The 14,641-nt window shown below is 44.6% G+C and overlaps 1 protein-coding gene across 1 annotated transcript in view; it reads left to right on the top strand.

Moving 5' to 3' along the window:
- msh3 (mutS homolog 3 (E. coli)) overlaps positions 1–14,641 on the top strand; it is a 237,635-nt gene that overhangs the window by 72,862 nt on the left and 150,132 nt on the right. Inside the window, exons 13-15 of the mRNA XM_073067310.1 lie at positions 2,631–2,763; positions 10,058–10,245; positions 14,246–14,414. Coding sequence (XP_072923411.1) covers positions 2,631–2,763; positions 10,058–10,245; positions 14,246–14,414 — 490 coding nt within the window. The remainder of the gene's footprint in view (positions 1–2,630; positions 2,764–10,057; positions 10,246–14,245; positions 14,415–14,641) is intronic.

Below are 14,641 nucleotides of genomic sequence, written 5' to 3'. Positions count from 1 at the left end.
ACGGATCAGTACAGGCCCTTTGGATCACAATGTTGTGCCATCCTTTAACCAGCTCTAGTATTCAGATCAGTCTAATCCATCCCTCCCACATAGCCTTCCATCTTGCTTTCATCCATGTATCTATCTACAAGTCACTTAAATGCCCCTAATATAGCTGTGTCTACCAGCACATTCCAACATGGGGGGGGGGATTCTATGCCGAGGGAAAAAGTGGGCAGAATGGGATGATTTCACCATCTGAGGGGCGTCCACTGATGTGGCTTTCTCAGGAGACTGAGGAACAGAGCAGGGGCGTTGCCCTTGCGTCTCTGAGGCCGTATTCACCGTTTACAGGGATGCAGAGGAGTGCGATGGATCGCTGGAACTTGGTAAGGGCGTCACTGTTCTGTCTGGAGGCAATGGACAGAATGGCCTGTTTCCCTGCTGTACGAGTCCGCGGCTCTGGCTGGATTTGTGCAACTCCAGAGACTTGATGACATCTTGGCCTAAGCAGCACACAAAATGCAGGAGGAACTCAGTAGGTCAGGCACCATCTATGGAGAGGAATGAATAGTTGACTCTTCATCAGGACCTGAGGACGGGGCATGCCCCAGATGGTGGGGATCTTTAATGATGGGTGCCACCTTTTTGAGGCAGAGGCTTTTGAAGATATTCTCAACGATGAGGAGCTTTGTGCCCGTGTTGGAGTCTACGACCCTCACGGCCTCTCACAATCCTGCGCAATAAAACCTCCATGTCAGACGGTTCAAAGGTAATTTATTATCAAAGTACGTATGCAGTACACAACTCTGAGATCCGTCTTCTCCGTGTAGCCACAAAACAAAGAAAACCAAGGAAGCCATTCAAAGAAAAACATCAAACCTAACCTTCTGTACAAAAAAATCTTGCAAATGCCAAACCCTCAAACACCTCCCTTGTACAAACAGGCGAACAGGTTGCCACACAGAAAATGGCAACAAGAACTTCAAACCCCAAACCCCGACCCCCTCCTTCGCACAAAAACGCTAACAGTTTGTCCCAATCTGCACCAGAAAGAAGGGGTGAAAACTGGCTGCAACCAGTCAGATTCATGTTCAAGTTCATTGTTATTCAACCTATACCGTTATAAATGACTGTATTGCCCATCCTCCCCCAGGCAAAACAGCGCTCTCTTCCGTATATCTAGAAATTTGCTGGAGTCTTTGGTGACAGGAAGAGAACATAGCTAATGTTTGATGGACTGAAGGCTTGTTTCTCTTTTCGAGTTTCCTTGAAGTGAGAGTATCAGCAAAAGGCCAAAGAGATCACAGCTGATCGAATCGTGTCCTCAGTACCATTTCCCTGCTCACTTCTCAGACCTCTCAAATTGCTCAAAGGTCTATCAGTCTCCACTGGACAGAACAGAAAAAAACATTGGCTACACCAACGTGATAAAGCAACGTACAACCTATTTCCGGGATAAGTGCAAATCGTTGTTTCAGTTTCCTGTGTGTTGATGTTCAAAGTCAAATTGTTGTCAAAGTACAGAGATGTCAACATATACAGTTCTGAGATTGGTTTTCTTGTGGGCACACTCAATAAATCCAATAACTGTAATAAAATCAGTGAAAAACCACACCAATGGCCACTTTATTAGGTACACCTGTACAACTGTTCATTAATGCAAATATCGAATCAAGTGGCAGCAACTCCGTGCAGAAAAGCACGCAGACATGGTCACGAGGCTCAGTTGTTCAGACCAAATATCAGAATGCGGAAGAAAAGTGACTTTGACCATGAAGTGATTGTTGGTGCCAGATGGGGAGGTTTGAGTATCTCAGAAACTGTTGGCCTCCTGGGATTTTCAAGCACAGCAGTCTCTAGAGCTTGCAGAGATTGGTGTGAAAAATGGGGAAAAAAATCCCGTGAGGGACAGTTCTGTGGGTAAAAACACTTTGTTAATGAGAGAGGTCAGAGGAGAATGGCCAGGCTGGTTCAAACTGACAGTAACTTAAATAACTATGCGTTACAAAAGTGGTGTGCAGAACATTTCTGGATGCACAACACGTCGAACCTTAAACCTGCTACAGCAGCAGAAGACCACAAACATACCCTCAATAGCCACTTTATTAGGTACAGGGTGTATCTAATAAAGTGGCCACTGAGTATATCCTATAAATGTCACAATTTATATCATGTTCAAGTAACTGTATTTTCGCTCAGTTGTGATTCATCTAAAAATCTTCTAGAGCACATTAATTGTGCCAGCTGCCTTGTTTCTCAGTGCGTCTTCATTTGAAGTCCATGAGTGATGATTCAAGTTCAGTTTGCTGTACCGCCAAGTGAAACAGTGTTCCTCTGGACCAAGCTGTGCAAAACAGTACATATAACTCACAACCATAAATTAATATTCCCACAAATAAATTAACAAATAACAAGTGCATTTACCACACCAGTTAAAAAGTAAACAATACTTCATACGTGATGAGACCTGTAGTCTCACAGCCTGCGGAAGAAGCTGTTTCCTATCCGAACAGTTCTTGTCCTAGTGCTGTGGTACCTCCTGCCTGATAGCAGGCGGTCAAAGCGATAGTTGGACAAATGCACCAGGCAGAACATTGTAATCATAATCTGAAGTTGTTCTTACCTTTCTTCAATGTTTTTATTTCTAGTGAAATTAATGCACGCTTGGACGCTGTCACTGAAATCCTATCATCAGATTCCATCGTTCTGGCAAAGACCCAAAGCCTGCTGTCTAAGCTCCCAGATCTGGAGAGAGGGATTTCCAGTATTTATCACAAAAAGGTACATGTGGACATTGAGTGTGAGCCAGATCTCTGCTCATCCCATTACATCAGTTGTTTATTTCTGCTATATTATTGGGAAGCAGCAGAAAATAGCCAGTGTGTACAAGGATTTGTGAGTGCATGTATAATCAGAAGGGTCTGTGTTTGCTGACAGGCGTTTGGGGTATCAGAAAACCTTTTTATTTGCAGCCATTGCTGTAGTGTGGGGAACAAATCACTACACACACAGCACTCTGTAGTCACCAACACAGTAGTGATCAGAGGCTGTCCTGGGTGATTTAATTGTGAGGTAAATGTTTGTCAGAATACCGAGAACAATTGCAAGGTGAAATATTTAAGGGGAACATGAGGGGCAACTTCTTCACTCAGATGGGGTTGTGAGTGTGGAACTAGCTGCCAGCAGAAGTAGTAGATTTGCTTGCTCGCAGGGGTGCATGAAACCCGAAAGAACCCAATTAAAGGAAAAGGGAGTAAAATAGAAAAATAAAAGACCAACACTTGATGTGCAAGAGAAAGAAAAAAAAAATCATGCAAACAGTTGAAGTGAACAACAACAGCATTTCAAACCAAAATGGAGTCCTCAGATCCGAACCCTGGAGCAGCCGGGAGTAGGCCCAAAGCCTCGCTTGTCAGGCCATCATATTACATGGATTTATTTTCAACTTTTGAGAGAAGTTTGGATGAATACTTGGATGAGAGGGTTATGCAGGACTGTGGTATGGGTGCTGGCCAATGGGACTAAGTTTCATAATAGTTCAGCACAGACTAGATGAGTTTTTCTCTGGAAAAACTTGCATTTTTTTTGAAGGGAAGTTTGAACTAAAAATATCAGTCAATAAATGCTTGGTCAAGATGGCCCTGGGCTGTGATGTCTGGAGAAATCGTGTCTGTAACATCTGTCATGGTCATGTCCATGACTCCTGTCCGTGATGTCTGCTGAGGTCGATGCTCAGACTTAGTAGTATTTTTAGGTTCGTAGGGATGGTTCTAGGGGTCAGGTTAGGATTTAGGGACAGCGATGACTGGAGTTAGAAGTCAGAGGCAGTAAAGGAGGATTCGGGGGCAAGAGCCAGCGGTCAGAGTCCAGTTTGGAGCACTTCACAGTCAAAGGTCAGTGATCCTGTAGGACCCCATGTAAGGATGTCGAGGTGGCAGGCATTGTGGATAAAGATCAGCAATCCCCAGGATCATTGATCGAGATTGGTGGGCCCTGTGAAGGGGGAGCGATGACTCCTGAGGTCCACGAGTCCCTTCAGGTTCTCGAGTCCAGGGCTGGAGGTCCGTGTGGGCAGTAGGCATGAGGGTCAGTGTCTCCCCCCCCCCCCCACCCCCCACAGTACAGAGGTCCGTGTGAGGTCTGAGTTTGAGGTCCAGAGTTTAGTCCATGATTGCCGAATCCTGATCAACAGCAAAGGTTGCAGATCGAAGTTGGTGAGTCTGAGGGTCACGGCCTGATGGTCAAACCCCTCGTGTGGCATGTCCGGAGGTCGGAGGCCTGAGGTCTGGGCCAGAGATGGTCTGTCTGTGTGTTTGAGTGAGTGACAAAAGGGAGGACAAAAAAGTCTTTCGTTGATATTGTTGACTTGTTTTGTTGTTGCTGCTGATGCTCGTGTCATTCTGCTGAATGTTATGTGGGGGCTGGAATGTATGGTGACCCTTGAAGGCTACCCAGCACATCCTTAGCTTGTGCTGGTTACGAATACAAACGACCCATTTCACTGTATGCTTCCATGTTCATGTGATAACTAGATAAATCTGAATCCGAAATAAACCAATTCTGTAATTTTCAACACTGTACTTAATCCGCTGAATTATACTTACAAGCTGCAAACTCTAGAGTGTGGACAGGCCCTTCCAGCCCCATGGGCCTCACCGCCCAGCAACCCAACTATTTAACACTAGCCTTTTGTTCTTTATCCCTGTGACAGATGTGCATCTTAAATCAGGTGCATATGAGATTCAGAATCGTCTTTCTTCAGGATCAGAATCAGAATCATTCAGAATTAATCAAGGCTAATAAACAGTGGAATGATTTGTGCATTGTGTAGAAGTGAAATTATGCAAAGCAGTTTCCTCCTTGTTGATTGGTTTACAGTCTAGTATGTCAACCAATGTTTCCCGAGACTAGCTGTAATGCTCTTTGTTTTCTGAAATTAGTGTGATGCAGGATTACACTGGTTGTCCGTATTTATCATTATTAAGCTGAATAGAATTATTACTGCATCATTTGTGGTTTATCCAGTCGATTCAGGATAGTCAGAACCAGAGCTGTCCTGTAATTGGATGTCACTTCAATGTTAGCAATCCTTGCATACAAAGAGAATTGTTTATTAAATAATATCAGCTTCATTTACCATCTAACTTCACTTGTGCTGTCTGTGGTGTGTTGGTCAGACGTACAACAATAAACAACATTTAACAATGATAAAGAATAAAGAATTATATAAAAATGAAGTTAGAGTTAAATTAAATTAAATTAAAGAAATGGAACAAATGTGCATATCTTTCAAAAAAGGTGTTTGATATGTTTACAGTGAAATGACTGAGAAGGGGGCAGGGAGAAGGCAAACTAGAATGGTTGAACAGATTAACTGCTTGAGGAGAGAAACTTTGAAGATGATGTGAAGATTTGCATGGTGGGTGGTGTCTGATTTTTCCTGCCCACTGCTTTGTCCTGGATGCATACAAGTCCTGCAGTGATGGTAAACTGCAGACAATGGCCTCTCTTCGCTGTCCTGACAGTTTCGAGAGGACGCTGCACCAAACCAGACAGTAATGTCCGATGTGAGGATGCTCTCTATGATGGCAGTGTAGAATTGCACCAGTATGTTCTGCGGAAGATGGAATTTTACCAGTTGCCGCAAGAAGTACACCTTGAGCTGTCTTTTTGTTAATGGAGGAGAAATTGTTCTGCCTCATGAGGTCCTGTGAAATAATGATGCCCAAGGAACCTCACACAGGGCTTAACTGTAAGAGTTGTGGATGATGAGAGTTCGAGAGGAGATGTGCGTCTCCACGGTTTTGAAAGCAGTTGTGCCCTTTCTGTTTGGCTGTGAATTTGTTACAACGTCACTGTTATTCTTTACGTATTTGCATATCGTGGACTGAGAGTGAAGGTCGCACACTGCAGAATTGGAAGTCGCTTGAGCAAGCCTGTGCCTTGACTTTTATTTGCATCGATGTTTTACCTAATTAGTATTTCAAGATTCAAGTTCGTCATGTGTACGTCAAGATATACAGCGAAGTGTGTCATTTGCGTTATCAGCCAACACACCTGAGGATGTGCTGGGGGCAGCCCGCAAGTGTTGCCACTCACTCTAGCGCCAACATAGCATACCCACAATGCTCAGTGGAACACAGAGCATGACAATACAGAGCACAGGCGGCAAACAACAGCAGAAAAAAAACAAGCCCAATTCCTCTCTCACGCCCATGCACGTATACAGTCCTGTAACAAAAGGTCTTTATGTCATGGACCATTAAGCAAGTGGTCCATGGACCCCCGGTTGGGAACCCTGCTATAGAGGTTTATCAGATATTGTGAATGCAAGGACAGTGTCAGTAAGACCGTTAGACACAGGAGCAGAATTAGACCTTAGGCCCATTGGGTCTGCTTCACCATTCCATCATAGCTGATTTGCCATCGTGCTCAACCCCATTTTCCTGCCTTCTCCCTGTAACCTTTGACACTTAGGAATCAAGAACCTATCAACTTCTGCTTTAAATATACCCGATGGCTTGGCCTCCAAGCTGTCTGTGAGAATGAATTCCACAGATTCACTACTCTCTGGACGTGCTGATCTCTGTTCTAAAGGGACATCCCTCTAACCTGAGACTGTGCCCTCTATATTTTCCTGTTATTCAGTGACTTTTTGGGTGATTGAAATATTTAACAACAACCAAAGCTCACCTGTTTTTTTGCCTTTCATCTCCAGGAAGGAGGGGTCCATTTGCTTGTTCAGCAAATGGAAATTTAAACATCGTATTCTACTTTTAGACCATTTTGGAAAAATATCCATGCAGATGTGTTAGCTGAGGGGAGATTAGGATCAGCGGTGCTGCCCCACCAGTAATTTTGCAGCCTGCTGGCAGTGACTGTTCTTCTTCTTCGGCAGTCCATCGATTTCCATGTTGACTGTGCTGAGAGTTTAGTCTCTGCAGGCACGTTTATGGGCCACAAGACCAGCACTGGATCGGCACTGTCTCCCACATCGGTTGCATTTGTGATTTGACTGGTCTAGCACCGAATGTCTGCGTTCATGACCTGCTTCATATTTCTTCTGTCTTTTCTCCCCGATAGCTGGGATTGCCTTCTTGACAATGCAGAGCCAGCTTCTTCTGCTCAAAGCATCTTCCTCCCAGGTGTTGACGTTCATGTCAGTGTTCTTCATATGGCACTTGAGCACATCTTTGTAGCGCAGCTTCTGACCACCAGGCTTCCTCTTTCCTTCATGTAGCTCGCCATAGAAAGCAGCTTTGTGACTGAAAACAGTGACTATGTTGGTACACGTGTGAAGAACGGAGAATGTTGGGGGTTGAGCTGTGCATCAGAGTGCTGGCAGAAGGAATCAGTGGAGAGAAAAACTGGAGTGTTGTGTTCATTTCTGATCCCCTCATTATAAGAAGGATGTTCAAAGGTCGAAGTAAATTTATTGTCAGTAATATGTCATTAATTACATCATGTATCATATGTACCACCTTGAGATTCATTTTGTTGTGGCATTCACAGCAAATACAAGGAAACACAACAGAATCAGTGAATAACTACACACGAACAAGGACAGGCAAACAACTGTTGTGCAAAAGACAATGAATTGTGCAAATACAAAAAAGGAAAAAAAACACAAAAACTAAATAGTCAATATTGAGAATGTGAATTTTAGAGTCCTTGTAAGTCAATCCATAGGTTCAGTGTTAGGGTGAGGGAAGTTATCCACTTTGGTTCAAGAGGCTTATGGTTGAGGGGTAATAATTGTTTATGAAACTGATAGTATGGGATCTAAGGTTTCTGTACCTCCTTTAGTGAGGATGCAGAGGAGATTTACCAGGAAGCTGCCTGGATTAGAAAGTATGTCTTATGGAGTTGAGTTAGCCAGGGCTATTCTCTTTAGAGTGATGGAGGATGAGAGATGACTTGATGTGCAAGATGATAGAGGCATTGATCGAGTCGGTAGCCAGAGAGTTCTTCACAGAGTGGAAGTGGCTAATATAAGGGGTGTAATTTTTAAGGTAATTGGAGGAAAATATAGGGGGGATGTCAGAGGTAAGTTCTTTACACAGTGTGGTGGGTACAGAGATTACCCTGCCAGTGGTGGTGGTAAAGGCTGATATATTAGGGACATTTAAGGGACTTTTAATAAGGCATACAGATAGAAGAAAAATGGAGGGATTTGAGGGAGGGAAAGCTTAGATTGGTCTTTGAGTAGATTAAAGGGTAGGAACAACATCATGGGCTGAAAGGCCTGTAGTGTACTGTAATATTCTGTGTTTCTTTGTATCAAAGGGAGTAGGCCCTTTACATTTAGGTTGTTCAGGTGTCGCCTGACATATGCTGAGGAAATAGTGTATGTCATGGCCTTTTCAGTATCATTCGGTGTTCAGATCTGAAGGTAGTGGTTTAAGTCTCATTGAAGTATAAGAAATATTTGGAGCAAGAGTAAACCGTGCAGTTATTGCTGTTACACTTCCGTTCAGTAATTTGTGGTAGATCTTCAACTCCTCTTGGAGTTTCTATATCCAAATCCATCGATTTCTGTCATACAACGAGCGACTGAGGAGGGGCTTTAGCCAAAATAAAATCAGCCCCATAAATAAAGAAATGTATCTTAATCTTTTTCCTACATTGGACAAAGGCCGTAACCACTTACACGGAGATACTGTAGCTGGTCTACATAAGACCATAAAACATAGGAGCAGAATTAGGCCATTTGGCCCATCGAGTCTGCTCCGCTGTTCAATCATGGCTGGAACCTTTTTTCCCCTCCTCAGCCCCACTCCCTATAACCTTTGACGCCATGGCCAATCAAGAGCCTATCAATCTCTGCCTTACGTACACCCAACAACCAGGACTCCACAGCCACCTGTGGCAACAAATTCCACAGGTTCACCACCCTCTGGCTAAAGAAAATTCTCCACTTCTCTGTTTTAAATGGATGACTGTCTATCCTGAGGCTGTGACTTCTTGTCCTAGACTCTCCTACCATGAGAAACATCCTTTCCACATCTAATCTGTCTCAAATACTCTCAACATTTGAAAGGTTTCAATGAGATCCACCCCACCCCCCATCCTTCTGAATTCCAGCGAGTACAGACCCAGAGCCATCAAACGTTCCTCGTATGATAACCCTTTCAGTACTGGAATCATCCTTGTGTACCTCTTCTCTACCCTTTCCAATGCCAGCACATCTTTTCTTAGATGAGGGGCCCAAAACTGTTCACAATACTCAAGGTGAGGCCTCACCAGTGCCTTATAAAGCCTCAGCATCACCTCCCTGCTCTTGTATTCCAGACCGCTTGAAATGACTGCGAACATTGCATTTGCCTTCCTCACCATCCTATCTTGACAAACATTTTTTGTGTTTGATTGAAGTTCCCTGTCACTCCATATTGACATCGGAAAATATAGGCCCGTTTGTCCTCTGAAGACTGCTGTGGAACCAAGTTATTTGGTATATTTCAAGTTCAGGCTTAATTGTAATTCAGCCATGCATGAATACCAGTGAATGTAGCCAAATGAAACAGTGCTACTCCAGGTCCATGGTGAAAAGCACAGTACAGTCACACACGACTCAAGGTACGTATAAGCTATCAGTAAAATACAGTCACATAAAAAAGTAAGTCCAAGATCCTGAGTCTGTGAATGTTGCAGGAGTCTGCAGTTGAACACAATACAGCTTGTTTTCTGCCAAGTGAACACTGGGGGGCAGCACCGACTCTGCCTCTCTCCTGGGCAGCTGTAAACAGGAAATACCGCAGCTTGAGGCCCAGTCCCTACTACGACCGAGTTAAAGTGGAGGTTGGTAGCTTCTGGATTAGTAAGGGTGTCAAAGGCTGTGTGGAGAAGACAGGAATGGTGGAGCAGACTTGATAGCTTGAATGGTCTAATTCTGTTCCTATGTCTTGTGTTTGAGTCACAGTTGTAAAGACAGGAATACATCAGGTTGATAAAGTGTAATTGCCGTGATACATTAACAGATGCTGCCTAACTTTCTGAATATCTCCTTCGCTGTGTTTTTACTGCAGCTAACTCGATGTTTGTCAAGTTCCCTAACCGATCACTCCTCATGTTTCAGTGCTCCACGTGGGAGTTCTACCAGCTCGTCCGCACTTTATCCAACCTGGAGGTGGGTTTCCGCACGTTGCTTCCAGCCGCTGAGACACAGCTGAGTTCCTCTCTGCTGCGTGATTTCCTGCTGGAGCTGCCACAGCTGCTGAGCCCCGTGCACCGCTACCTGGCCATTCTTGATGAAAGTGGAGCCAAGTACGTTCACCCAGAAGTATACACCTTTGTATTTACCAGCTTGGTGCTGAATTAGGCAGTTTCTTTTGGAGAATGGAGGGAAATGTAATTTCCGTCAATACTTTTATCCTCAGAGGGAAGAAACTGGACCTCATTATTTCTCCTTTTTACACACTGAACGAGGGGAAGAATTTGCTGAGTTTCACAGGATTGCAATCCAAGTCCCAGTAGCAAGTGAGCTCCAAGCCTGCATGTTGGTGTCTGGTTTCGAGACAAACCTGTGCATTCCTGCCCACGCTTTCAGTTCTGTTACAGCCTATCTACACCCAGATGCAGACTGTAGCTGCATAAAAGGGGAAGGCGTTGATCCCTTAAAACGTAGGCAAGCAGCACAGAAACAGGCCCTTCGGTCCGACTGGCCCATACTGACCAAGATTCCCATCTAAGCCAGTGCCATTTGCCCAAGTGTCCTATCCGTGCACCTGTCTCGGTATCTTTAAGTATTGTTTTTATTTACTCAGAGATACCCCGCCCTTCCGGCCTACCAAGCCGTGCTGCCCAGCAACCCGCTATTTAGCACTAGGCTAATCACCGGGACAATTTACAATGACCAGTTAACCTACTGACCAGTCTTTGAACTGTGGGAGGGAACTGGAGCAACTGGAGGAAACCCACATACAGATGTTCTTACAGAGGATTCCAGAACTGAACTCTGACTCACAGAGCTGTAATAGTGTAGTGCTGACCACTGCCATACCGTAATGTTTAATGCTGATGAGCCTTGCTCAAACACTTCCTCCGGCAGCTCGATCCATGTACAGACCACCCTCTCCGTGAAATGCTTGCTAAACAAATTCCTACGTTTACTGATCAAGTGGGAATGAAGGTACCGATGAGGTTATGGAGAGGCTTCAAGGGGATGGAGAGAAACCAAGGGAATGAGTGGACAACAGGTGGAATGCAATGTGAAAAGATGAAGCCATCCACCAAGAGAGGATTATTGAGCAAGGCAGTGCGTTCACAAGTCAGGAAGTTAGGTCGCAGCTTTATAAAACTCCAGTTCAGCAGAATCTGGAGTATTGCATACAGTTCCGGTCGCCCCATTTTAGGAGGCTTTGGAGATGGTGCAGAAGAGATTTACCAGGATGTTGCCTGCTTTAGAGGACGTGCTGTCGTGAGAGGTTGGACAAACTTGGCTTGTTTTCTCTGGAGCAGTGGAGGCTGAGAGGAGATCTGATAGAGGTTTTGTAAGATTATAAGAGGCATTGACAGAGTAGACAGGGAGTATCTTCTAGAGTTGAATTGTCCAATACCAGAGGGCATGCATTTCAGGTGGGAGGGATAATTTCAAAGCATATGTGAGGGGCAGAGAGTGGTGGGTGCCTGGACTACACTGCCTGGGGTGGTGGCAGAGGCAGATACACTAGGGACTTTTAACAGAGGTTTAGATAGGCACAGGAATGTGAGGAAAATGGAGGGATATAGACATTGCGCAGACAAAAGAGATTAGCCATTTGATTATTAATTTAATGAGTTCAACACAACCGGGGAAGGTGTTGATATTGAACGGAAGCTGGAAATCCTCACATGCAGGGAAATAAGGATAAGTGGGCAGAGTGAGAATTTGGTGTTTCAGGTACAGGATCAGTCATGATCTTACCGACTGTCAGAGTAACCTTGATGGGTCAAAGGCCTCATTTTGCTTTTATTTGATGGATTGTGAGTGAAGCTCACTCAGCCTTTCCTCATAAGGCACGCTTTCTAATCCAGGCAGCATCCTGGTAAATCTCCTCTGCAGCCTCTCGAAAGCTTCCACATCTAATTGAGCACGGTATTCTAAGTGTGATCTAACCAAGCTTTTATAGAGCTGCTACATTACCCTGAACTCAGTCCACCAACGAATGTAGACCAACACACCATGTCCTAATCACCCTAATAGAGTCATAGAAAAGTACAGCGTCTAATCCATGCCAGACCACTTAAACTCCCTACTCCCATCTAAATACTCTGGGGCCATTGCCCTCCATATCCTGCCATCCGTGTACCTATCCAAACTTCCCTTAAAAGTTGAAATTGACCTCCATTCACCACTTGTGCTGTAAGCTCGTTCCACTCTCTCATGACCCTCTGAGTGATGAAGATTCCCCCCTGTTCCCCTTAACCTTTACCCCTTAACCCATGACCTCTGGTTATAGTCCCGCCCATCCCAATGGAGGGTGGCTGCAAAACATTGGCACCTTCATTTTTATTTTGCTCCGTGAAGCACTGCAACTTTGTCATTTCAAAAAAAAGTGATACGAACTGAATTTCTGCTGATGATAATAAATACAAAATCTTCTATTCCAAGCGTAATTTACACAAGTGCAAGTTTTGATTTCACATTTTTAGTGCCAGTATTAAAACATGAAAATTGGAAAAATGTTTCCGCATAAACAGTTTTCTTTAGATAATACAGAGGCTGGAAGTTTGCTAGTTTGTTTTTTTTCTCTCTGTCGGTTTTCCAAAATAGCCCTGGCTCATTTTTCGCAAAGTAACACTGAGGTTTGGAAAAGCTGTAGAAAGTCGCAATTCTGCCAGATTCATCGTGGGCACTAACCTCCCCAGCAACGAGGACGTCTTCAAAAGGCAATGCCTCTAAAGCGTGGTACCCATCACCCAAGACATACCCTCTTCTCATTGCTCCCGTCGGGGGTGGGGGTGGGGTGGGGAGCTACCACAGCCTGAAGACCCCCACTCAGTGTTTTAGGAATAGCTTCTTCCTCTCTGTAATCAGATTGCTGAACATTCGTGAACCCACAAGCCCGACCTCAGTGTTCCTTTTTATTTATTGCACTATCTATTTGTTTTGTGATTTATAATTTTATGTATTGCACTGAAGTACTGCTGCAAAATAAAACAAATTCTAACATACAGTACTGTGCAAAAGTCTTAGGCACGCATGTATATAGCGAGGATGCCTCAGACTATTGCACAGTACTGTATTTGTCAACGCGGAGGTGAAAGCAAGTTTGTAAATCTGGCAGGAGTAAAGGATGTTGGGAATGGCGAGGGTGGAGCGCTGCGGGAGGGGTGTGGAGCAGGTGGCAGAGAAGGAGTGCCAGGGGTGGGGAGTGGCGCGGGTACAACACACCCTACCTGAGACACCAGGCAATGTAGTTTGATTCCAAACAATTGGTTTATTGATCATTACAGAATGTGTATCTGGTGCTTCCTGCTCCCTTCCACTCTCCTCCCCCTCCTACTCTCCCCCTCCTACTCTCCCTTTCCTACTCTCCCTTTCCTACTCTCGCCCTCCCACTCTCCTCCCCCTCCTACTCTCCCCCTCCTACTCTCCCTTTCCTACTCTCCCTTTCCTACTCTCCCTTTCCTACTCTCCCTTTCTTACTCTCGCCCTCCCACTCTCCCCCTCCCACTCTCCCCCTCCCAATCTCTCCCCTCACTCTCCTCCCCCCCAGTCTCCCCTCCCTTCCCTCCCTCCTCTCCCTTCCCCACTCTCCTTGCCCTCTCCCCAGCCCCTTTCCCACTCTCAGTCCACAATAGAGACCCGTATCAGAACATAGGAATTTACAGCACATTACAGGCCCTTCGGCCCACAATGTTGTGCCGACCGTGTAACCTACTCAAAATCAAGTTAGTTGTCACTCACATATGTCATGAATTTTTTTTATGTGACGGTAGTACAGAACAAAACATAAAATTACTACAGTACTTTGCAAAAGTCTTAGGCATCCTAGCTATATTTCTGATCCTAATACCTTTGCACTGTACAGTATGATTCTAGTAGCCAGAAGTATAAATATGTCTGCCACATTTGGCCATGGACATCTTGGAGTTGGCAGAGGAACAGCAGAAAAGCCCATGTTTAAAAAATAACCAAAGCTCTTGTGTAGTTAGAAATGAGATTTTTAGCCGTCAGGATATCAGTTTTGTTAATTCTAACAAAAAAAAACGCAGCAAATATTTTTCTTTCTTTTGTGTTGAGCAGCGGCTGTTGTTAACGTGATATCTGAAATCTCTGCAGGTCGGGCAATAAGACACAGCTCTTCAGGGACCTCACTGACTTCCCTGTAATTCAGCAAAGGAAACAGGAGATTCAGGGGGTGTTCGCCCAGCTGCGGCAGCATCTCAGGGAGGTTCGGCTGATTCTGAAACGACCATCTTTAGATTACAGTACAGTTTCGGGACAAGAGGTAAACCATTTTCTTGGAAAGGAATTCACTGATGTCCAGTGCTTTGTTCAATAGTGCTATAATTCCACTGACCATCGGAGAATGTATAAAATTTACAACCTGAAATTTTTGTTCTTCGCAGACATCCACAAAAACAGAAGAGCACCCCAAAGAATGAGTGATAGTAAAAAAAGTTAGAACCCCAAAGCCCCTTACTCCCCTCCCCCCACGCATAAGCAGTAGCAGAG

The sequence above is a fragment of the Hemitrygon akajei genome, chromosome 2 (genome assembly GCF_048418815.1).
Source record: "Hemitrygon akajei chromosome 2, sHemAka1.3, whole genome shotgun sequence".
Classification (NCBI taxonomy): Eukaryota; Metazoa; Chordata; class Chondrichthyes; order Myliobatiformes; family Dasyatidae; genus Hemitrygon; species Hemitrygon akajei.
This window is presented reverse-complemented; position numbering and strand designations above follow the sequence as displayed.